Below are 26,535 nucleotides of genomic sequence, written 5' to 3' on the forward strand. Positions count from 1 at the left end.
ACTTTAACATTCATTGGAAGGACTGAGGATTAAGCTGAAGCTCTAATACTTTGGCCACCTGATGCGAAGAGCTGACTCACTGGAAAAGACCCTGATGCTGGGAAAGATTGAGGACAGGAGAAAGGGACAACAGAGGATGAGATGGTTGGATGGCATCACCAACTCAAAGGACATGAGTTTGAGCAAACTCCAGGAGATGGTGAAGGACAGGGAAGCCTGTCGTGCTGCAGTCCATGGGCTGCAAAGAGCTGGACACGACTGAGTGACTAAGTTCAACTAGAACTTAATCTACCTAACATTCCCTGTACAACTGCCACTCATGAAGAAACTTTCCAGAAGGAAAAATTAGGTATTCATAAAACCAAGAAACTGTTTTTGACTACTGTAAACCCAAAAGGTGATGCCTGTTTTAAAAAGACACTGATACTAATCAAAGACATGGACTGTTAATTATGAACTATCATATTATCATGTTTCATGGTCAAGGTCCTGATAACTAAGAATCCTGAAAAAACTTAAAAATACATAAAACATTAAATATTAAAATTATTTAGTGATTCCTATTTGCTAATTTTACATGCAGTATTTTCTACATAGAATAATTTTGTACGCAATGTTTCAGGGGCTGGTAACTACCCTGAAATGTTTAGCAGGGTGCCTTACACACTGACCCCATCAGAGCCTTCCTCTGTCCTCTGACAACCCTCCTTGTTGCAGGTCAGAGGTCCCGGGGCCTTCAGGAGACCAGGCCAGGAGCAGCAAAGGTAAGGTCACACATCCTGTCACTGCCCTGCTTGGTCCTCCTGCCCGAGGCCTAAGGGGGTTTGGAGAAGGTAGGCCAGTCTGCCTACCTTCCCTGGTGCTTAGATGGTAAAGAACCTGCCAGCAATGCAGGAGACCTGGCTTCGATCCCTGGGATGGGACAATCCCCTGGAGGAGGGCATGGCAACCCACTCCAGTATTCTTGCCTGGAGAATCCCAAGGACAGAGGAGCCTGGCGGGCTGCAGTCCAAGGGGCTGCAAAGAGTCAGACACGACTGAGCAACTAAGCACAGCACAGGCCAGTCTGCAGGGGTGAGGAGGGGAGGGGAGGAGGGAGACAGACACGCAGCTTGGGCGCTCCTCTCCTGAATCAACCACTTCTCACTCAAAAGAGAGGAAAAAAAAAAGAAAACCCACAACTATTTTCATATCTCATCTTCCAGTCTTTGTAGAGACACCGGTTTTGTGACATGGTCTCATGTCAACTGAGGGGAAATAAACCAAAAGATTAACATATATTTAACATTTCACAGGATGAAACTTTCTGTTAAAATTGTAATTATAAAAAGTATAAACATGTGTCCAATATAATGCTGAGGTTTTTAAAAACAGGACAAAAACAGTGTGTATATGCAATATAAGTCAGGTATCTACAAATAGTGAAAGACGAAATCTGAAAATAGTTATGTTGAAATGGAGAGTTAAAGGTGATTTTCTTCTTTCAACATTCAATTGCATTCTTTTCATTTATAATTCTTTATACTCAATCTGTAAGGTCAACTGGGTGGATATTGAGTGGTCAGGATGCTTCCTTACCAACTTTAGAAAAGAATCAGATTTTCATATCTGAAACAGTTTTAAGTCACTTACCAACTTAGTGTTCTAAACCAAGGTAAGTCATAAGAATGATAGACTCTGTAACCTATGGTGATGATTTCATGGAAGCATTTCACTTGGATGCTTAGAACCTGAAACCAAGAGAAAACATTAACACACAGTTCTTAATGTCTACATTTATGCTTATTTAATAAGTAACTTGTTATCACATATATCTTAAAAATCTTCAGCTACCCACTTTCAGTTATTCTAAAGATTACCAGCAAAAATTCAATATTCAACTTCTCTATAATCAAGTGATGTCCCAAAGAGGTAAGCAAAACAATGTTTTATTAAAAACGTTTGAGAGATCCTTCCCAGGGTAGGAGGTGGCACTGTACTTTAGAATTTGAAGGGTATAGTCTGACTAGGGTCACAGCTAACTAGGCTTAATCAATCCCTCATTACTGCTTCATTTCTTGAAGTTGGGTGGCTTTTTCTGTCAATTTTGTTTCTTGAGTTATCCTAGGAAAATGATCCTATATGAAAATTTGCTTGTATATGTTTATTTTTAACAAGTTGGTATTCTTGCCAAGGATAAAGATACTATCAAGACAAACGGCTAAAATATCCTTACTGAGTCACTCAGGTGTTTGGCATGAGATTTTCATTCTTGCCACCATGCCAACTCTCCCTCAGCCAGCAACACACATCTCTGATCAACCCAAGCAGTGCTTCCTTGACATATTATAAGCAGCCTTCGACGTCTGCAGCCCCAGGAGCCAGTCAAGTGAGTCTATGCAGTTCTGTCTGCACAGTGTCCAATACACATGCCAAGTAAGTAAGTGAAAGTCACCAGTCATGTCCGACTCTTTGCGACCCCATGGACCGTAGCCCGCCAGGCTCCTCTGTCTATGGAATTTTCCAGGCAAGAATACTGGAGGGGGTAGCCGTTCCCCTCTCCAAGGGTTCTTCCCAACCCGGGGACTGAACCCAGGTCTCCTGCATTGCAGGCACATTCTATACCATCTGAGCCACCCGGGAGGCCCTGCACATGCTGAGGAAATAGGTTTATATTCATGAACCCCTTTGTGACGGTCTATGCAGCAGTCCCTCAAACTGCTGCATCCACAATCTGGATAAAGGTAATTTCTGAGACTATAGCATCGTAACCAGTGTTTGGCTTAAGTCAATTCCTAGACTCAAAGAGCCAATGGCAAGCTGAACACTCATCACCAGAAACTAAGAGACCCAAGCCTCTGTCAGTATAGCAGACTACATTTTCCCACCTCTGGAGAATCTACCCAGGGGGTTGTTCTTGTACAGCCCTGGAGCTAAGAATGGACTTTGTATCTATAGACAGTTAAAAACAAAACCCAAAGATGACACAATGGAGACATATGTGGCTCCTTAAAGGCTAAAATACTACTATCTGGGCCTTTCCAGACAGAACTAACCAAACTCCACTAAAGAGTACACTTTGGGATTTCTTTTTAAGGTCACCACAAATCAGCTTTCCCACACCTACTGCCCAGAATAGTCTTAGGCTATTTTTCCCCGATATACCTATTACATGTCCAATGACATACTTAAAAAAGTGTGTCCCCTCGGCAAGAAAATATTATGCCAAACTACCATAAATAATTCTTTTAAGAAAAAGCTATAAATGTGTTATAAACAAGAGGAAATTTAAATACTGTCCTTCAAATAACCTTTGCATATATTATCAAGTCATTTTTTTTTTAACAAAAATAATCACAGAACAGGGACAATGCTCAATGTTGGTAAAACGGCAAAGCTATGCTACTTATAGAACCAAGGGCTTTTAAAATATCAAGTGCACTCATGCAATTTCTATGAACACATTTGTTCAAGAACAACCATTAGCTCTATATATGGAATTTCACTGAAAGGAGAAAAAAAGAACTTTTAATATCACACACATATACGTATATAGTTGTCACTTGTAGCTTATCAACAGAATTAATATGGTACTGCTGGGAAAATAGAAAACAGAATTCAAAATAGAGTAAGAACTGGGTGACCACACAGAACCTGATGCTCCATGCCACCGATAGAGGTAGCAATGCACCAAAAGGCCTCCGCTGGCCCAATTAATGTACTAAGAGCATTAAAAAACAATTGATGCCTAAGTGCCTACTTTGCTACTTTGGGCTGCCCTGGTGACTCGGCAGCAAAAAAAACCACCTGCCAGTCCAGGAGATGTGGGTTCTGTCCGGGGGTTGGAAAGATCCCCTGGAGAAGGAAATGGCAACCCACTCCAGTATTCTTGCCTGGGACATCCCACGGACAGAAGAGCCTGGCGGGCTACAGTCCATGAGATCACAAAGAGTAGGACACAAGTCAGCAACTAAACACCACCAGCACTCCTGTTGGTTACTGAAGATTCAGAGGAATAACACAGGCCTTCTGTTCTCAGAGGGGAATAGTCTCTCAGGGAGAACACACGCAGCTCCAGGACGATGTGCTAACAGCCACGTGGGTATGAGCACAGGCAGACGTAGAAAGCTGTGGTGAGGGCGGGGATGGGCCAGCTGGGGCGGTGGAGGAGGACAGACAGCCACGTACACAGGGGGGGAGCAGGGGGTGCAGGGAGCTAGAGCCCAGAGAGGCTGAACCAAAGCTGGGATGAGCAGTAGAGGCAGGGGAGTCTGGTCACAGCATCACAGCAAACAGCATGAAGGGCTGAGCAACGGAGCTGGTGCTGATCACGGAAGGTCAAGATCAGACCTGGGTGTCTGGGGTTAACAAGTGGAAAGAACTGATGGGAGAAGCAGCAAGAAAAGAGACAGCAAGGCAGGTAAGATACCACACCCAGAGCGGTGCGAATGAGCGGCAGAGGAAGACGGACTATAGGAAATCAGAGACATCAACGAGGTGGAACTGACTGGATTTGGTGGCTGAGGAATCAGAGGGGCTAAGGGAGAGAGGAAAACATAGGGTGATACCAGGGAAGCCTTGAGAAGGAAACAGAGGTATGCAGAATGGCTGGCAATAGAACACAAGCTCCGATTTGGATATGTTGTGTCTGAACTACGGTACCTATGGGTTATCCAAATTAAAGTGCCTATTTTCACTCCGGGAATTTGTTCGAAGAAAATAGCCCTGCACATGAAAAAGCTTTACATTTTAATATGTTCAGGATAAAACTATTCACAATAAAGAAAAACCAGAATATAACTGGAATGTCTAAAAATAACACATTGATTGCTTTAAATAACTTATGATGTACTGCATTCCACGGAGTAGATGAATGTATTAAAGCTAACGGTTACAAGGACTATGGAGCAACACAAAACATTCAATATTTAGTTTAAAAAGGATACAGCATTTAGTCACATTATACACAATTACAATCATGGTTTTTAAAAGAGAAAAGGATGAAAGGAAATGTATCAAATGGCAGTATTAATTTTTGGTCACTGATGATGGGATTGGGAGTGATTTTTTAAATTATTTATTTTCCAAAGTAATTTTATAAAGAAACTTTATTATTAATATTTTTTAATTAGGTCCATGGCATGTGAGATCTTAGTTCCCTGACTAGGAATCGAACCCACAATCTGCATTACAAAGCAGATTCTTAACCACTGGACTACCAGGGAAGAACTTCCAAAGTAATTTTAATAAACATTTATAACTCTCACAATGGGAAATGCACTATTTAAATAATGTGCATTAAAACAATTATTATGGGAGTTTCCAGGAAGGGGTATGGGGAGCCTCTTATATCTGTCACATGTTCCCATTGCCTTCTTAAACAAGATTGCTTTAGTAACTCCATCACTTAGAAAGTGTGATTCCAAGCTGTGAGTGCAACAATTAAAGCACTGTAAGTAGAAGGTTGAAGAGGAAAAGCTCCTTTTATTTTAAGGAATGTGAGTATGACTTCCATCTTAAAATAGTAGCTATCATTTCCTAGATGTAAGTTTTTAATAAAACTCTCCTGAATTAGTCATTTTTGAATGCTGGTATTGTAAGACAAATGCAAGCTAGGTACAATGTGTACTTCTCAAAATATAAAGGACCTAGTTAGGGTTATAAAGGTAAATAAGCCTTTAAAATACAGATAGTATCAACTGAGTACCAACAGTGTGTATGTATGTATATATCTATCCATGTTCCCTTAACATAAATATCATAAATACAAAGCATGTATATATGCATGTGTACATGTGTGTGCATGCATGTGCAGTAAATCTAAGTTAAGAGCAATAACAGTTCAAACATGTTTTAACTAGGTCTTTAATATTCTTCTCTGATTAAACTCACCAAAGAAATAACCTGTAATACAATGGTATTTTCCTTTCATAGTAGAAAAACAAAAAAAGCCCAAGTACTTTAAATGTGCTTATGATTCTCTTCTTAAAAAATCAGAATCCAAATATGCAAGGAAGTCTTTAAAGCTGTTTTCAATGCTGTCATAAAAGAATGGTTAAGAATTGGTCTCTATCCACAAATTCTGGCCCTAGCTACCACACCAAATAGTTCAGCTTGGAGAGTAATGTCATTTTGTCACCAGGCACTTGAGTCAATGCCTCCAGGATATTGGTAGTTTATAATCTTTGACCAAAACTACCTTCGAAAGAGGACTAACAATCCAAATGATCCCTAAACATTTTAAATGGCTCCCCACTGCTTTACAAAATAAACTCTGAACATCTTCACATAGTATCTCAAGGGCCTCCAAGATTTGATCCCTAATTACGTTTTCCCGTTCAAAGGCCCCAAGCCCCAGGCAAAGGTTTCACCTACCCTTTCCTGACACACCCAGCCACCGGGACCTTTGCTCACAATGCTCACTCCAGCCCCAAGGTCCTCAAGGTCTACTCAAAGATCCTTTCAGCCCCAAAGCCTTCTTGAGCTCTCTGCCATCACCCCACCTCTCCTTCCCCCAGCTTGACCGCTCTCCACACAGCACTGGGGAGCGCTCAGCACACACTCAGTCCTGAAATCTCACCCTGGGAGCCCTCGGGGTTCAGATTCCGGGGGTTCAGACTCCGAGGGCTGGCAGCTGGGGCCAGCCCTCACGTCACACCTGGACTGCGCTCACGCCTGCCTACCGGCTCTCACACTCAGCACCCTCCAGCCTCCCAGTGAGTCGGTCCTGTCCATCATCCATCCTTCCGTTCTAAGAAAAAGCTGCAATGTCAGCAAATTAACAGAACAGAGAAAGTAATTTCACATTCATTTTTTTTTTAACCTGGATATGCCAAAAAAGTACAAAATTAGTAACAGGATGAAAAGAAAGGGCTTTTTGGTCCTTTAAAGAAGTATTCTAAGTCACTTCAGAAGTTGATGGGATTTTTTTTTTCACCTGTATCTGATTTCACTTCCAAACTTCTTTTATTTTCTTAACAAAAATAAAAGGGAAATCATCATATTGCTCCTACAACTTTATCGCTGTGAATAGGAGTAAACAGGAGAGGGGAAGGTAGGTAAACATATTTCTCAGGGTGTCCAGGCAGCCAGGAAACAAACAGGGAGGTAAGATCATAAGAAGGGACTAAACTAACTGAGATGTGTGCATGCATGCTTATTCGCTCAGTCATGTCTGACTCTTTGTAACCCCTTGGACTGTAGCCCGCCAGGCTCCTCTGTCCATGGAATTTTCCAGGCAAGAATACTGCCGTGGGTTGTTTCTTCCTCCAGGGGAAGCTGGAGATAACTGAGATGGATGAAGACAAATAATAAAAAGAAGGGACATCAGGCATAACCCTGGAGCAGGCCGTCACTGTTCACTGCTAAATCACGTTCAGTACCCAGGAAGTGCATGATGAGTTTGTTGAACAGAATGTGTTTCTCCTTCTTACTTCTACCACTTTGACCTTCAAATACTCCGTGCTTCTTTGGCGATCAAGGCTTTTATACACAGGGAAACCTTGGCTGTGATGATCCTTCCCCCAAGATCTCTGCTTCGCCCCGTGACTCCTACTCAGCCTTCAATCACTGTGCTGATGCTGAGCACTGGATAAAGTCCAGGAAGCCTACCAGCACCCCCTCGGCTCTCTTAGCTTCCTATTCTTTTGTCCAGATGCTTATTGCAGCCTGTGATGATATATCTGATCAATTCCTTAGCACATGGACAGTAAGCTCCATGAGGGCAGACACAGGTGCACTGTTCTCAGCCCCACTGCACCACACTCCAGAACAGCCTGGCATAGTTTTGTTTTTTATTCTACTGTGCTTTCCCAATAGGATCACAGGGTTTATACCACTCATTTACTACACTCTTTATTCATATGGCTACCTACATGTCTCTGCCATCAGACTGAGTCTCTTGAAGTCAGGGATCTAGCTGATAGTCACATATGTTGAAGACGTGTGTGTATTACTTTCTACTGAAAGCTTGGCACACTTTCTGACACAAAGTTGTATATCTGTTATATGTACTTGGTCTCTGCTTAAAGAACACACTGAATGGCCAATTTGCAAGTGGAAAAGCTTAGTCAAGGTCGTTTCATTAACCAGAAAATGCCTAAAGGAACTAAATTTGCTGTTACCAAGTCTTGAATCACCTTCTTTTACATGACATACTCAAATTACTTCAATATTAATGCTGTAAAAGGAAGCGAGAGACACTTGGGCAAACACAAAACACTTACAAGAAGCATCAGCATAAAGGATCCCATATAGATGATCAGGAAAAACAACGAAATCATCGTCAGAGTAAGAATTCCACGAATCCACCAGTTTTTCCATCTACAAAAGAAATGTTTGTAAAGTTAGCATCAGTGTATTCTTAAATGTTTGCATGTTGTTTCACTACTAAATTGCCAGACTTAACAGATTTCCCTTAACTACACTTTAGGAATCCCCATGCACCTACTTTGCCTTCTACAATAACAACAATTACCAACCAAACAAACGAAGAGCAATTGCTCAGTCACTGAGAGCTAAAGGAAATGTAAAAATTATGTTTTGCCAAAAGAAAAAACCAGCTCACGTTCCACATGAGTGAGGATGGATCCTCTGAGGCTGGGAAGTGAGGGGGCCAACAAGGATGTCTACACATACCACCTGGGGTCATTCGGATGGGAAGGAGGGGCCAGGTGCATAGCCCACTCAAAGGATGTCCATCCTTCAGGGTGGTTGATATAAATGGTAATGATGTTACGGTGGGGTCCAACAGAGAGCACGGGCTTCTAATGAGAAAAAGTAAACGAAGGGCGATGCAGAACTGAAACTGGAGAGATTAGCAATTTCAGAAAAAAGAGGAAGGTGTGGGGAGGTCAGACATTGAGGGCAAGGCCAACCAGAAGGTCATTTCTTTCAGCTCAACTTCTTTCAGCCTGATTTCCTGAGGGACAGAGCCTTCAGCGATAGAGTATTCTCTTCTCCTTGGGCCTTTGCTGGTTCTTAGAGCAGAGCTCCCCTGAGTAAAAAATGTGGCTGGTCCCTGGTAGCTGAGCGGGACTTGACCTGCTCAACCCTCTGCTGTCAGTAAGGGCCTGGGAAGCCCATCTCCCCCCACACAGGGGCGTCACACATACCCCTAGGGTACCTTACAAATAGCTGCACTCTTTCTGTGGCTATGTCATGAAACATGTCAGCAGACCCTGTATGAAACACCCCAAATTGTTCTAATAACACCTATAGAAGGAATATTCATTGGAAGGACTGATGCTAAAAGCTGAACCCCTAATACTTGCTGTAAAGAGTCAACTCATTGGAAAAGACCCTGTTGCTGGGAAAGACTGAGGGCAGGAGGAGAAGAAGGCAATAGGGATGAGATGGTTGGATAGCATCACCGACTCAATGGACTTGTGTAAACTCTGGGAGATAGTGCAGGACAGAGAAGCCTGGTATGCTGCAGTCCATGGGGCTCCATTCATTTTACATTCTACTAATAATTTCTGATTTCTATTCATTCATATGATAACATTTAAATTATATCACAGACATTTTGACCCAATGTATGATAACACATCAGTTCAGTTCAGTTCAGTGGCTCATTCGTGTCCGACTCTTTGCAACCCCATGAATCACAGCACGCCAGGCCACCCTGTCCATCACAAACTCCCAGAGTTTACTAAAACCCATGCCCATCAAGTCGGTGATGCCATCCAGCCATCTCATCCTCTTTCGCCCCCTTCTCCTCCTGCCCCCAATCCCTCCCAGCATCAGACACAGGCACACCCTATTCTAAGTATTCTCCACCCTATAACAGAAATATTAGCTGATTCCATTCATTTGTCAAACACTAATTACATTCCCTGTCTTCAGTCACTCTCCTATATAGTCTAGATACCCAGATCTACTCTTCTCTCAAAAATCCCTTTGATCACGTACTTTCTGCACACAAGACCTAAAATGCCAACATTAAGTCCAAGCTCTTTTAAACTGTTTTCAAGGTTTTGCACAAGTTTGCCAGATTGTACTTACCCAACTTTATTTCCCTCTCCTGCTTAACTCCGCATGTAGACTCATACATTTTTCATGAGACTGAAAGCTTTGGGGCTGTGCCGAAAAGCTACAGCTGAAAGGTTCCATTTGGCTTTATAGAACAAACTCTTTGAGGATGAATGAATGGACTACAAAACTGAGCTAGGTTGCAGAGCTAGTCAGAGGTAAATAAAGGACCACAAGCCAGTCTGTGGGTAATAACCCTGTCTTGTTTGCATGAATCTCAGAAAGGTACTTAGCCCTCCTTCATAACTGATTCTCAGAATCACTGGGAACACTTTTCAGACAAAGGACACTACCCAAGTGTCAGAAATCAGTCCTTGGTGGGAACGGCAAGGTCCATGTGCACCTCTAACACTAAAGGGCTGGCCTTGAACATCAGAGAACCAGAGATTTAAACAGGGACCCACTCTCTTTTATTACACCAATGCTACTCCTCCCAGAAAAGTTCCCCAACAAGATCAAAGACTTACTTGCCTTATTGTAATTTAAATGACTCCCCAAACCTCCCAAGAAAACTTAATAGCACATAAAAGCAGAGATTTAAACATAATATATGTATGCACAGATAAGGTAACCAAAAATTACCTCTCAAGGGAGAAGCCCTTAACTCTAGAGCTCTGATATGCAAAATATATGTACCATTGTTACAAAAATCCAGAGGAAAGTCCAGTTCCAAACTCAAAATTCTTGACTTCCTTTATCATGCCACCATGATCACCTTAGAGGAAGCCTTAATTCTGAGTCCAGGTCATCACCTCACAGGCTGTTTTAGATCAAGGAACACAGAACCAACAGAGGAGAGTTTCATTCAAGTCTCCTGTCTCCAGGACCTCTGTGAGCTAGAAATGAAATTTCTAAAAAGTACATAATTAAGCAGTGTTCTTTGCCTGGAAAATCCCATGGACAGAGGAGCCTAGAGGGCTACAGTCCATGGGGTCGCAAAGAGCTGGACACAACTAAAGCAATTAAACAACAACAAGCAGTGTCCTTAAAAGCAATTAGCTAAAGCGATGACACATTTATTGCTCAAATCAGTTACGTGATGCACAATGTCTTATTGTTACTACAACTCTTTAGGGGTTTTTATTTCAAAAGTAATAAAACAACGAAAAAAATGTTTTTTCCTTGTGGTACAAGCATCATGAGTTGTCAAAGACCTAGGCTGACAAGGCAGTCCCCCTGTGCCAAGAATCACAGCACAGAGGCACTCTTCGAGAACAAACAAGAAGTTGATGGGCCATCTAGCAAAGAGTAGGGTTTTAGAGAAACCCCATCTGCCAGCCTCAGGAGGAAGTGGACAGGAAGTGTGCAGGTTCCCAGGGAGAAGGAAGATGGTGTGAGAGAGTCCAAGAGCACCAACAAGACTATGCCTGGGTATCTTCAGGGGCTCTCCACCTTCACTAGTGACATTTGGGCCACATCATCCTCTGCGGTGAAGAGCTGTGCCGTGGACTGTCGAACGTCCCCTGGCACCTACCTATTAGGAGCGAGCAGCACCGTCTCTTACTGTGACAACCTAAAACGTCTCTGTGCATGCATGCTCGGTCGTGTCTGTGACCCCGTGGACTGGAGCCCTCCAGGCTCCTCCGTCCGTGAGATTCTCCAGGCAAGAAATACTGCGGTGGGTTGCCGTTTCCTCCTCCTGGGATCTTCCTGACCCAGGGCTCAAACCCCCATCTCCTGCGGCTCCTGTATAGGTAGGTGGACTCTTTACCCCTCAGCCATCTGGGAAGCCAGACATCGCCAAACGTTCACAGGTTGTGGGGGACGGTACAAAACCCGAGGCCTCGCCTCTGGAAAGAACGACTAAGTGAGAGTCATTGCTGAAGAAGCCCTTCACCAAAGGAGAAAGCCAGCCACTCCGCCGGCTAATGAATACTCCTTTCCACAGATCCACGCAAAGGTCAAGAAACAGCCTGGGACAGCCGCCAAGGGCCTGAAGACTTTTCAGGCTCCTTCCGGTATCAATGGCTCATGCTCTTTCTGGCGTTATATACTAGAGTCTTAAAAATGAACATAAATCTTGCCCAAGGAATTTCACTTTGAAGATTTCATCTGGACTTTGAACAAGATGGCGGAGGAGTAGGTGGACGTGGAGTACCTCTCTCTCCATGGATACGTCAGGAATACACCTGCAGACACAGAAGGGCTTGCAAAACACGAAAAGCTGAGCGCAGACAGGAGTACCCGACCTCCGGAAAAGAATTTATAGGGCCACGCAAAACTCAGTAGGATGAAGGAAGTAGGGGGGAGAAAAAGGAGAGTTAGGAGGACTGGACCTGCCCTCAGCAAGTGGGGGAACTGAAGCAGGGGTCCGATTCCCACAACCAGAGGAGAAACAACTGAGGCTGGGAGTGAAGCAGCTGGTCTGTGACAGCCCAAATGAAGTGAGAATCACACAGACAGTCCTTGTCGCAGCCATACGTACCCCAGACAGGGACGCGTGTTTCCCAGAAGGCACAGCGACCGTGGGGCAACCCCAGGGAGAGGTCTGCTGCTGACTGTGGGGAGCTGGCCCGAGGGGACATGAGGGAGGAGACTGTGGTGAGAAATGCCTGTGGAGGAAAGTCAGGCAGCCATGGAGGCAAGCCGACACACCTGAGTCCTGAGCAGGGGTGGCGCCATCACCATAGCTTCTCTCTCCACACGCCTGCACTGGCAGCTGAACAACAGAGAGGCTGGCCCATCAAACGCCCGATGCCCCAACACCAGAGAAGGTCCCCAAACAGGGGAGCCCTTTTAGGGCCTTACGCACAGAACACCAGAGTAGGACCCCAGTCAGCAGGGCCCCTTTATGTGCCTGACACGCGGAGCAAGTGAGACCCCCAGGCAGGGGGGCTGTCTAAGTGCCTGAACGGGCAGAGCAACTGGGAAGGATTAGCCAGAGAGGCCTTCCGATCGCCAGCCGCCAGAAGCTAGAAAAAGACTCTGAGACTGCAAGGAGATCCAACTAGTCCATCCTACAGAAAATCAACCCTGAATATTCATTGGAAGGACTGATGCTGAAGCTGAAACTCCAATACTCTGGCCACCTGATGCGAAGAACTGACTCATTGGAAAAGACCCTGATGTTGGGAAAGACTGAGGGCAGGAGGAGAAGGGGAGGACAGAGGATGAGATGGTTGGATGGCGTCACCGACTCGATGGACATGAGTTTGAGCAAACTCCGGCAGTTGGCAATGGACAGGGAGGCCTGGCGTGCTGCAGTCCATGGGGTCGCAAAGAGTTGGACAGGACTGAGCAACTGAACTGAGGGCCGTGGCTCCTGCTGCTGAGGCAGTCCGTGTCCCTGCACACTTGGCACCGCCAGGGTTCCCACGACCAAAACATCTGTGCCACCTTCACGCTCAGTCCTCACTGGGGCAGAGCTGCCACAGGCTAGAAGAAGCCCTAAAAGCTCCATATCTCCTGTGATGATAGCCGCCAGCGCTCCTGCATAGCCGGTATTGCCAGGGTCCCCGTGATCCAAGCAACCGTGCCACCTCCATGCATGACCCCCACTGGGACAGAGCTGCAGAGACTAGAAAAGGTCCTGCGTCTGTGAACACAGGGTCACTTTGGTCACGGCCAGCTCCCTGCGACCCTGTGGACTGTGACCTGCCAGGCTTCTCTGTCTGGGGGTTCTCCAGGCTGGAATACTGGAGTGGGCTGCCATACCCTTCTAGAGCATATTTCCTGCTGCCCTAACCTCCAGCTCCCCTGAGTACCTGGTGTTGCCAGGGCCCCCACGACCCAAGCAGCTGCGCCACCCCCCACCGGGCCCTCACTGGGGCAGACTCAAGTCCTCCAGGGCAGCCTTAGGAGCAAACCCCTGTGGACAAGTCACATGCAGAGGTGGATATAAAACCACCACTGAAATCCGGAGGCAGGGTGACTAAGGAAGCGGATCCAAAACCTTCCCACCGGCTGCACAAGCTTCAGATTAAATCCACATGATCAACTAGGCCGACGCTGTGGCCATGGAATACATGAAAGGACAGTGAGAATTCCAACAAAAGACAACGCGCTAGTTCTGACAACTGTGGACATCAGAGGCAAGAACACACAGGAGAAGAACCAGATTAGAGCACGAGCTGCCCCGGAAGCAGGTCCAGAGACCAGCAGTGTTGGAGGGCATCCTAGGGAGGCGAGGCGAACTGAGACTCCCATCGAGGGAACGGACACTGACGGCAGAGACTCAAGAAAAACATCTGAACATTTATTATTTTTATATTTTGACTTGTTCTGTAGTTGCTTCTGGATTTTTTTTCTTTTCCTTTTCTTCCCTCTGTTGTTATAGTTGTCAATTTAATTAATACTATTTAATTTATTTAAGCTTTTGAGAATTTTTTAAAGCACACTTTTTATTTGTGTTATATACTTCAGCCTCTGTGTTGGCCTTTTACGGTTCTGTGGAGTTTTCTTTATTTTTTTTCTTTCTTTCTCTTTTTTAATTTAAATTTTTAAAATTTATTATTATTTTTCTACATGTATTCCTTTGTTTTTCTTCCTACTATTCTTTTCCTGTTGCAGTTAATCTTTAATACATATAAAACTTTATCTACCTCTATTAAACTTTGCATTTCTATTAGTTCTTTCTTCTCTTTCTTTTCTTTTTCTCATCATATTTGTTACCTTTGTTTTCATTGCTTTAAAAATTCCTCAGTTAGCATCTTGCTTTAGTTTTGTTTTCCAGTTTGTGCTTTAGTTAGTTATGTTCTTAACTGGTGGATATCACTTTTGATTTCCTTTGTTCACCGGGTCAATCTATTGTACTTTTTTTTTGGACTGTTTTGGTTTTGCCTATGGGTGTATAGGTATGTGTGTAAATTCCATTATTTTAATTATTATTTGCCTGATTTTGTAATTGCCATTTGTCTGGGGTGTGCCTTTTATTTCTCGTTTATGTGTGTTTGTTTTAATCCCATTTAATGCAATAACAAACTACCTGTGGTATCTCCATTTCCAGCCAGAGATCAGGCTCTGAGCCTATGGAGCCAGAGTGCTGACTCCAAGACCCAAGACTATCAGAGATTCCTAACCCTAGGGAGTACCAAATAGCCAGAACTACCCAGCAAGGATCTTATTCAAAATTGATGGAGAAATCAAAAGTTTTACAGACAAGCGAAAGTTAAGAGAATTTAGTACAGTACCAACAAATCAGCTTTACAACAGATGTTAAAGGGACTTACATAGTCAGGAAATACAAGAGAAGAAAAAGATCTAAAAAAAAAATAAACCCCAAACAATCAAGAAAATGGCAATAGGAACATATATATCAATAATTACTTTAAATGTAAATGGATTAATGTTCCAACCAAAAGACACAGACTGACTGAATGGATACAAAAATCCCATATATATGATGTCTACAAGAAACCCACTTCAAACCTAAAGACACATATAGACTGAAAGTGAGATGCTGGAAAAAGATATTCCACGCAAATGGAAATCAAAAGAAAGCTGGAGTAGCAATCCTTGTATCAGACAAAATCAACCTTAAAATAAAGACTATTACAAGAGACATGGACAGGCACGGCATGATGATCAATGGATCGATCCAAGAGGAAGACGACTGACAGTAACACAACAGTAGTAGGAGGTTTCAACACCCCACTTACACCAGTGGACAAATCATCAAAACAGAAAATTAATAAGAAAACACAAGTCTTAAAATGACACATTAGATCTGGTGAATCTCATTGATATCTTCAGGGCATTCCATCTAAATGCAGAAGAATACACTTTCTTCTCAAGTGCATATGGAACATTCTCCAGGACAGACCACATCTTGGGTCACAAATCAAGCCTCAGTAAATTTAAGAAAACTGAAATAATATGAAGCCTTTTTCTGACCACAATGTTATGAGACTAGATATCAATTATAAGAAAAAAAATGTAAAAATACAAACACATGGAAATTAAACAATACATTTCTAAATAATGAACAGGTTACTGAAGAAATCAAAAGGGAAATAAAAAAATTCCTAGAAACAAATGACAATGAAAACACACCAACTCAAAACCTATAGTTTGCAGCAAAAGCAGTTGTAAGAGGGAAGTCTATAGCAATACAATCCTACCTCAAGAAACAAGAAAAACATCAAATAGATCATCTAATTTTACACCTAAAACAACTGGAAAAAACAACAACAACAACAACAACAAATCCCAAAGTTAGCAGAAGGAAAGAAATCATAAAGATCAAAGCAGAAATAAATGAAAGAAACAATAGTAAAGGTTAATAAAGCTAAAAGCTGGTTCTTTGAGAAGATAAACAAAATAGACAAATTTTTAGCCAGACTCATCAAGGAAAAAAGAAGAATCAAACTTACAAAATTAGAAGTGAAAAAGAAGAGGCTACAATAGACAATGCAGAAATACAAGGGATTATAAAAGACGACTATAAGCAACTACATGGCAATTAAACGGAAAACCTGAAAGAAGCAGACAGATTCTTAGAAAACTTCAATCTTCCAAGACTGAACCAGAAAGAAATAGAAATTATGAACAATCCAATTACAAGCACTGAAATTGAAACTGTAATCAAAAATCCCCCAAAAAACAAAAGCCCAGGACCAGATGTCTTCACAGGTGAATTTTGTCACACATTTAGAGAAGAGCTCCAGTCAGAATGGCCATCATAAAAAAGTCTACAAACAATAAATGCTGGAGAGGGTATGGAGAAAGGGAACCTTCTGTTGGTGGGAATGTAAATTGATATAGTCACTATGAAAGACCGTATGGATTCTCCTTAAAAAACTAGGGGGAAGAAAAAAACCACACCATATGACCCAGCAATCCCACTACTAGTTATATGTCCTGAAGAAACCAAAATTGAAAAAGACACATGTACCCCAATATTCATTGCAGCACTATTTACAATAGCCAGAACATGGAAGCAACCTAGATGTCCATTGACAGATAAACGGATGACGCTGTGGTGCATATATACAATGGAATATTACTCAGCCATAAAAGGAACAGCTTTGAGTCAGTTCTAATGAGGCAGATGAACCGAGAGCCTATTATACAGAGTGAAGTATGTCAGAAAGAGAAGGATATATATTGTATATTAACAGAAATATATGGAGTCTAGAAAGATGGTACCTATGAATTTATTTGCAGGGCAGCAATGGAGAAACAGACATAGAGAACAGATTACTGGACGTGGGGCGGGGGGAGGAAGGAGAAGATATGTATGCAGAGAGTAACATGGAAACTTACATTACCATGTGTAACACAGACAGCCAATGGGAATTTGCCGTATGACTCAGGGAGCTCAAACAGGGGCTCTGTAACAACCTAGAGGGGTGGGCTGGGGGAGAGGTTCAGGAGGGAGGCAACATGTGTATACTTATGGCTGATTCGCATTGGTACTTGGCAGAAAACAACAAAATTCTGTAAAGCAATTATCCTTCAATTAAAAATAAACAAAATTCAAAAATTTTATCTGAAGAAAATAATTATGGATGCTAAATAAAAGTTAGCTATAAAGACATACATTTAAAGCAGAGTTGGTTTTAATTGTGAAAATTTAGAAATTGGCTATCTGGCAACATCAACAGTTAAGTAAACTGAACTAACTATAGCTGTACAAGAATATATCATGCAGCCATTCAAGTATTTACATATATTTAAGGATGTTGTTCCTAATACCATGGAATGAAAATGAAAATAGTAAGGCAGAAAGGAGTACAATGCTGCCTTTACATTACACACACACATGCACACAGTGCAAAAAACGTTTCAAAGATAAACATCACAGTATTTCCATCAGTAATGTCTCAGTTGGAGGGTTACAGGTTTTTTTTCTGCAATCCAGGTATATTTCTTATGCAATGAGTAGTTTTACTCCTATGCATCTACAACTTCTAAATCTTTGCAAGGCAGAATATTTGGGGTATTAAATAAAAAGAGGCTAAAACATGTAAAACATAGATTTTAAAACATTCATTTAATTTTTGCAGAGAAGTTTCTTGAGAAGATTCAAAGTAGTCATTTATTATCTGCTGTTTATTTTTTAACAGCGAAATCATTCATAAATAGAGTGCAATGCTTTGCTTCAGAATGTGGCTCTATCACTTGCTGGCTACACAACCCTGGATATGACACATATCTGTGCTTCAGTTTCTCCCTTTATACAACAGGTATAACCTGTGTTATAGGGTTGATGTGATAATAAATTAGTCAACACAAGTGAAGTGCTTGGAGAAGCACCCAGCAAATATACATGGTCAATAAATACCAGCTACTATTACCTGCTATTGTTGCTTTACGCCAGGAAAAAAAAATATTAAGAAAAATCTTGTTATGAATGACACATAGGAATCCAGCATTATTCTTATATGACATCAACAGAGAAAAAAATCCAGATCCGAGATAGACCAGGTGAGATTTTAAAGCAAAGGTACGTCTGTGAACTAGGTCATGAAAACAACTGGGAACAAGAAACATTAAGGTAATAATCATACTTTTAATAAGGCAGCAAAAAACATGAAAACTTTGCCTTGAACCAGTTTATTCTAATATGGCTATCCTCTAGGAAATTAAAATCAGAAAAGCTCATATTTTATTTACTAGATGTGACTAAATCAGTATTTTTCAAACTTCAAGTTATGACCCATGAGTAGTAAAAATCAATTTAGTAATCCAGCATTTTTTTGTCCAAGAACCTAGAACAGTTATCAAAAATAAGAGAAATCAGAGTGCATCACACTCAGTTATGGCAAGAATTGCTCCATCACATTTTTGCAGCAGTTAAAATATAATTTGTGTCTCTCTCGGGGCATGGTGGAAAACAGACCTCTTATTGTGGGTCACAGTATTAAGAAATTGAAGAAAAAGTGCTCTGCACCAATATTTAAGATTTTATATGTTCATCTGGGTAACAGATTATACACTTCTTTTGCCTTTATAAATTTTATAATTCATACTACAATGGAGGGTAATACAAAACTAGGTTGATACTAGACATTTAAAGGTATAACAGAAATACAAAATGGTAAAGTGTTGTGGAGTCTTTGGACAATGATTTTAAATTCCACTAGAAGGAAAAAAATTACCTATTTCCATCTCGCATTTGAAAAACAGAGGATAGAGGATACAGAATTTTCTTTATTAGATGTCCCAGTATCAGAAAAGGCAACTTGATGTGATAAATGGGTCACTGGCTTCAGAAACCTGGCAGACAGGGGCAGAAGTGCCAGGTCCACAACTTATTAGCTTTGTAACATTCACTAGCTAACCTCTCAGACTTGGTTTTCTGAAACTTAAGAATTTAAAGATTAATGAAAGGATGTATATCAAGCCTCCAACATTGTGCTCATATATGGTGAAAAACATTAAAAGTCTTCTCTCATAGGTCTAAAACTCACAAAAAGTGAAATTTCTTATACCAGTGTGAGAAATGGTCCAGGATAACCTCACAGCTTATCTTGTTCACCCCTCAGATTGACCTTCAACCAATCGTACCTTGAAGACAAACCAGACAGAGCTTTCTTGAGGATCTCGGGGGTTCTATCTAGGGATGGTGGAATTTCTGGAATATCAGAATCTGTTCTGGAATCCAAGTCTCCATATCTGTCATCAATATCTGTTTCCTAAAATTAAAGAAAAAAGAAAATCACTTTGCAAAATAAAAGGGGAAAAAGTGCATGCTTGCCAATACATCTATTTCTTGCTCAGAGTACCAACTCTCATTTCCATAACTTAAAAAAAAATTAACTTATCTTGAATAAGCAAGCACTGTGGGACATCCCAGTTAGTAAAGTTCCTGTTAAAGTCTATCAACATAAAGGATTAATTTAAACAAAAACACAAAAAGAAATTTCTAAATTATCTAAATCAGAAATTTACCACAAAATCAAATATTTATTATTTCTCTGCTTAACAGAAAATATAGTGTTTGTGTGAATGTAGATTCTGATCAAAGGTACATGAGTGAGTGAGTGAGTGAAGTCGCTCAGTTGTGTCCGACTCCCTGTGACCCCGTGGACTGTAGCCTACCAGGCTCTTCTGTTCATGTACAGTGGTACATAGCCTCTTTTTTATTCGATTGCAATCAAAGCATCTACAATAAGAGTAATATCTTACACTGCCATGGCATTTTAGATAGATAGTGAAGCTGAATCTGACCTCTGTACCCCAACATTGAATTAAATCTCTGAGACTTCTGGGTGAAGTTAAAGAAGAATAGCTTTATTGCTTTGCCAGGTAAAGGAAGCCACAGCAGGCTAATGCCCTCAAAATCGTGTGTCCCAACTTGGAGAGAGTAGTGAGAAGTTTTATAGTTATGGGGTGTGATCAACTTGAGGACATTCGTGCAACTGGGTGGTAAGTAGGGTCAGCATCATCAACCTTCAGGTTCCAACTGGTCTGGGGTCTGTGTGCTTGCGGGCAGCGTACCCTCATTAATCATTAACCTCTCCCATCTGGTGGGGTTTTCAGTGTCTGCACAACGGCTCAAAGATATCGCCATGGGTACCCCTTACTGGGGGGCCAGGACCTTGCCCCGAGGCCGCACTAGAGTTTCTCCTGACTGTTTCCCCCTTGTCTTGCATCCCCTCCCTTTCCTGATTAACAACTGCTTGAATCCGGCTGCTGGAACTCAGGGAAGATCAGGGAGGCTGAGCGAGAGTTATTTCCTGTAATCAGATGAATGGGAGACACAGAAAGGCTCTGTGCCCAGGAGTCCTACAGGGCCCTGCTAGGTATCAATAGATAGACAGATATAAATACGTAGATATACAGATGCACAGACACACATAGAAATGAATAAATATATATTCATATAAAAGAGAACAAATCAGTCAATCTTCGGATTCCTTTAGAGGAAATCAACCCTGAATATTCATTGGAAGGACTGATGCTAAGGCTGAAGCTTCAGTACTTTGGCCACCTGATGTGAAGACTCAATTAACTGGAAAATACCCTGATGCTGGGAAAGACTGAAGGCAAGAGGAGAAGGAGATGACAGAGGATGAGATGGTTGGATAGCATCACCAACTCAACGGACATGAGTTGGAGCAAACTCCAGGAGATGGTGAAGGACAGGGAAGTCTGGCGTGCTGCAGGCCATGTGGTTGCAAAGAGTGGGATGTGACTTAGCAATTGAACGACAATACACATATAATTATTCTAAACACTCAAACTTCCATCATTTTACTAGATCCTCAAGAGATAATCCTGGCCACAATGATGGAGTACAAAATCCTTGAGCCCACCTCCACTCACAGGCACATGAAGTTCACAACTATTATCAGAACAACTACTGTTGAGAAAGAGTGATAGAATCTACCAGAAAAGATCTTCTACAACTAAAGATACAAAGAAAAATCCACAAGAAGATGGACAGGAGGGGCAATGGGGTGGTAGTCAAGATCCATACTGTAGAAAAAGCAGTTTTAAGAGGAAAGGTTATAGTGAAGCAAGCCTACCTCAGTCTCCTAAAACAAGGAAATAAAAGCAAAAATAAACAAATGAAATCTAAGGAGACTTAAAAGCTTTTGCACGGCAATGAAAACCATCAACAAAACAAAAAGACAACCTACTGAATGAGAGAAAATATTTGCAAATGTTATGACTAATAAGGAATTAATATCCAAAATATATAAACAGCTCATACAACTCAGTATCAAAAAAACCAAACAACTCAATCAAAAAATGGGTAGAAGACCTGTATACACATTTTTCCAAAGAAGACATAAAAATGGCCAATAGGGACACGAAAAGGTGCTCAACATTACTAATTATCATAGAAATGAAAATCAAAACCACAATGATAAATCACATCACATCTGTCAGAATGACTATCATCAAAAAGACCACAAATAATAAATGTTGGCAATGATATGGAGAAAAGGGAACGCTGTACACTGTTGGTGGGAATGCAAATTTGAATAAGCAGTGTGAAACCAGTATGGAGGTTCCTTTGTATATAATCTATATACATCCTTTCATAAACTTTACATCATCTCTAGATTAATTATGAAACCTAATACAATGTAAACAGTTGTGAGTACAATGTAAACAATTGTGTGTGTGCTTAGTCACTCAGCTGTATTCGACTCTGCGACCCACTGAACTGTAGCCTGCCAGGCTCCTCTGTCCATGGGATTTTCCAGGCAAGAACACTGGAGTGGGTTGCCATTTCCTTCTCCAGGGGATCTGCCCAACCCAGGGATCAAACCCATATCTCCTATATTGGCAGGCGGATTCTTTATCCACTGAGCCATTGGGAAGCATCTTGCAAACAGTTGTGGTTTGGTTGCTAAGCCGTGTCCGACTCTTGGTGACCCCATGGCCTGAAGCCCGCCAGGCTCCTCTGTCCATGGGACTTCCCAGGCAAGAACACTGGAGTAGGTCGTCATCTCCTTCTCCAGGGGATCTTCCCCACTCAGGGATCAAACCTGGGTGTCCTGCATTGCAGGCAAATTCTTTACTAACTGAGCCACTAGGGAAGCCCAAACACAGTTGTGAGTATGCTGCAAATTCAAATTTTCCTTGTTGGGACCTTCTGGGATTTTTTTTTTTTTCCCAAATATCTTGATGCACAGTTGGTTGAATCCATGGACTCACAACCCACAGATATGAGGGGTGACTGGACTAATTCCACCCCTACTCTAACTAGCAATGACAAAAGGCAAAACACTTGACCCTAAAGAAACTCAGCCTCTGGTTTCCTTAAAAAATAAAAGCATTGCACTTTCCACAAACTGCCTCAAAGTCCACTTGGCAATAAAGGTGATTGGTGTGCCCCAACCCTCCGCAGCAGTTCATAAGCTTTGTGAAAAGAGGAAATACTACTGGCTTCACTCTTGACTCCCTAGAGGTTGGCAGAGGGCCTTGCACAGTGGCTGGCACTTACTATGTAAACATGTGTTGAATGAACTGAGTCTGCAAACTCACGCTAACATTCAAGATTAAAACGGTTCTCAACTGTTCTTGCTAGGTGAGTAATCTTGGCCATGTCACCTTGCTTGAGACCACCTTTTAGCACTTGTGAAATGAGGGCTTCTGACTATGAAGGGCTATGGGCTATTCTTTTGCAAATATAAAAAGACAAGGAGAGTATTTCTGGTAAATGATGAATGGAAGTTGTTACCCTGCAAATCTCATTCTTACAGTGAAATGAACTTCAAAAGTACTCCACAAATGTCGATTTATTTATACCTCACACTACCTTATAGATAAGTAAATAATCACATCCTTTTTGTAAGTGAAAAAAATTTAGGCTCACAAAGATGGCGTAAAGTGCCCTAAGTTTACTCAGCTCGAAGCAATGTAGCCAGAAGGCAGAAAGGAAATTTAAATGGCAATTTTTCCACAAACTGATCTGCAGACCCAGTGCAATCCCAGTCATCTCAATTGGCTTTTATTTTGTGTGGAAATAAACAGGCTGACTCTAAAATTTATATGAAAATGCAAAAGGACCTTAAGAGCCAGAACCACCTGCAGATAAAAACAAAACTGAGGGACTTACAGTTTTCAAAAGTTACTATAAAGCTGTAATTGTGATATTGGCATAAAAACTGATCAATGCAATAGAAGAAAGGGTCTAGAAATTAATCCAGACTTATATGGCCAATTGACTTCAACAAAGCTGAAAGGTAATTCAATATACAATGCTGGAATAATTAGATAACCATATGTGAAAGGAAGAAAGGAAGGAAAAACTTTAATCCACACTTCACACTACTTACAAAAATTAATTCAAAATAGATCAGACATTTACATAAAGCTATAAAATTCCATAAACCCTTTGATACCTAAGGTTAGGCCAAGACGTAAATATGACAAGAAAAAAGCAGGATTCATAAAAGAAAAATGGATAAAACCACTTCAGAATTAAATTGTTCTGCTTTTCAAAAGACAGTGTTAAGAGAAAGAGAAAACAGCTATAGACTGGGAAAAGATATTTGCAAGAGAGTATGTGTGCTCAGTCATGTCCAACTCTTTGCAACCCCATGGACTTGTAGCCCAAGGGGTTCCTCTGTCCACGGAATTTTCCAGGCAAGAATGCTGGAGTGGGTTGCCATTTCCTACTCCAGAGGATCTCTTGTCTCCTGCATTGGCAGGCAGATTCTTTACCACTAGGGCCACCTGGGAAGACCTGATATTTGCAAATCACATGTCAAATAAGGGTCTTGCATCCAGAATATATCAAGAATTCCCAACATTCAATAACAAAACAATCGACGTAATCAAAATACATGGGCAAAGCTTTATTTGAACTGATATCTCACTGAAGGCAATACGCTGATGGTAAATTGGCACATGAAGAAATGCTCAAAATCTCAGTTATTAGGGAGTGAAAGTGAAAGTCCCTCAGTTAATGTCTGACTCTCTGTGACCTATGGACTATATAGTCCATGGAATTCTCCAGGCCAGAATCTGGAGTGGGTAGCCTTTCCCGTCTCCAGCGGATCTTCCCAACACAGGAATTGAACCAGGGTCTCCTGCATGTAGGCGGATTCTTTACCAACTGAGCTATGAGGGAAGTTATTAGGGAAAGGCAAATCAAAACCGCAGTAAGATACTACGACACATCATCTAGCATAGCTAAAAAATAAAAACTGAACATACCAAGTCTCAGAGAAGATGTATTGAAACTGGGCCTCTCATACACTGCTGGTGGGAATGTGTACAATCACTCTGGAAAAGAGTTTGGCAGGTCTTAAAAAGTTAAATACACATCCACCCTATGACCCAGTCATTTCAATCCTAGGTATCTGCCCCAAAGAAATGAAAGCATATGTCCACACAAAGACAGTACACAATGTTCATGGCAGCTTTCTTTGTAATAGCTCCAAACTGGAAACAATTCAAATGTTGAAAAGGACAAACTGGGCTACATCCATACAATGGAAAACTACTCAGCAACGAAAACGAACTACTGATATACACAACAATATGAGTGAATGTCAAAAAAATTATGTTGAGTAAAAAGAAGCCAGACAAAATGTACATATGATATGTATATGTATACATATATGTGGGTATATGCATATACGTATGTACTGAATTCTACTTACATAAAATTCTGGAAAATACACATTCATCTATAGAGCCAGAAAGTAGATCAGAGATTACTGTGCTTAGTCCCTCAGCTGTGTCCGACACTTGGTGACCCTTCGGACTGCAGCCTGCCAGGCTCCTCTATCCATGGGGTTGCCCCAGCAAGGTTACTGGAATGGGTTGCCATCTCCTCCTGCGGGGGATCTTCTGACCCAGGGATGGAACCCATGTCTCCTACCTCTCCTGGATTGGGAGGTGGATTCTTTACCACTGAGCCACCAGGGAAGCCCAATCAGTGATTATCAAGGGGCAAAGGGGGAATTACACAAGGGCAGGAGCAAACTTTTAGTGGTGACGGGTTTGTTCACTATCTTTATTGCAGTGGTAAATTCATGGGCGTATGCGTATGTCAGACCACACAGTGTAATAAGCATGGTCACTTTACTGTATGTCACATAGGTCATAGGGCCTCCTGAAGAGTACAAAGGAGCCCGAGGTCAGGGAAAGAGAACTGAAGTGCTTCTCCGACGCTGGGGACTGAAAAGGCAGGAAGAAAACCATTCAAGATGATGGCCCCAAAGAAGACTCTAAACGAATCAAAGTAAGCAGCAGTTTAGAATGCAACAAAGGATAATGCGTTAAGTCAATCACAATTCCCACCCCTCTTACATCTGGTTCCCTAAAACGTGAGTCAGACGGCCAGTGTCAGCTTCTCCGCTCCACTACAGGTCCCTCGAGCTTCACACTGATTCCTGCACCTGCTGCTGCCGCTATGTCACTTCAATTGTGTCTGACTCTTTGTGACCCTACGGACTGTCCATGGGTTCTCCAGGCAAGAATACTGGAGTAGGTTGCCATTTCCATCTTCAGAGGATTCGTGTGCCTAGCATTAAAACTGCAAACAAGCATATGGAAAGCCTCAAGTGACACAGTTCTGTGCCTAAAAGGACAGAAGCCTTTTAAAAATCTTGAATCTAAACAGTTCTTGGGCTTCCCTGGGGGTTCAGTGGTCAAGAATCGCCTGCCAATGTAGGAGATGCAGGTTCAGTCCCTGGGCTGGGCAGATCCCCTGGAGAAGAGAATGGCTACCCACTCCAGTATTCTTGCCTGGGAAATCCCGTGCACAGGGGAGCCTGGCAGGCCACAGTTCACAGGGTTGCAAAGAGTTGGAACTGACTAAGTGACTAAACAACAAACAGCTCTTACTTGAAAGAATAGTAGTTTATATTCCTGATTTCAGATTTTCTCCCAGTCTCTTCACTGTTTCCACTGCTAAGTCTCTTCAGTAATGTCCAGCTCTTTGCAACCCCATGGACTGTAGCCTGCCATGCTCCTCTTCTCCATAGGATTTTTCAGGCAAGAATACTAGAGTGGGTTTCCATTTCCTCCTCCAGGGGATCTTCCCTACCCAGGGGTCGAATGTGGGTCTCCTGCATTGCAGGCAGATTCTTTACCAACTGAACCACCACAGAAGCCCTCTCTTATTCTCAGCTATTAAATGGGAAATATTCCTAACCCATACAGTTAGGG

The 26,535-nt window shown here is 42.0% G+C and overlaps 1 protein-coding gene across 1 annotated transcript in view; it reads right to left on the bottom strand.

The window, feature by feature from the left end:
• CDS1 (CDP-diacylglycerol synthase 1) overlaps positions 1–26,535 on the bottom strand; it is a 71,670-nt gene that overhangs the window by 40,207 nt on the left and 4,928 nt on the right. The window contains exons 2-4 of the mRNA XM_065914497.1: positions 19,462–19,589; positions 8,205–8,301; positions 1,633–1,730 (exon numbers count right to left, since the gene is read on the bottom strand). Of these exons, the coding sequence (XP_065770569.1) occupies positions 1,633–1,730; positions 8,205–8,301; positions 19,462–19,589 (323 nt within the window). The remainder of the gene's footprint in view (positions 1–1,632; positions 1,731–8,204; positions 8,302–19,461; positions 19,590–26,535) is intronic.

Source organism: Muntiacus reevesi, chromosome 22 (genome assembly GCF_963930625.1).
Source record: "Muntiacus reevesi chromosome 22, mMunRee1.1, whole genome shotgun sequence".
Taxonomy (NCBI): Eukaryota; Metazoa; Chordata; class Mammalia; order Artiodactyla; family Cervidae; genus Muntiacus; species Muntiacus reevesi.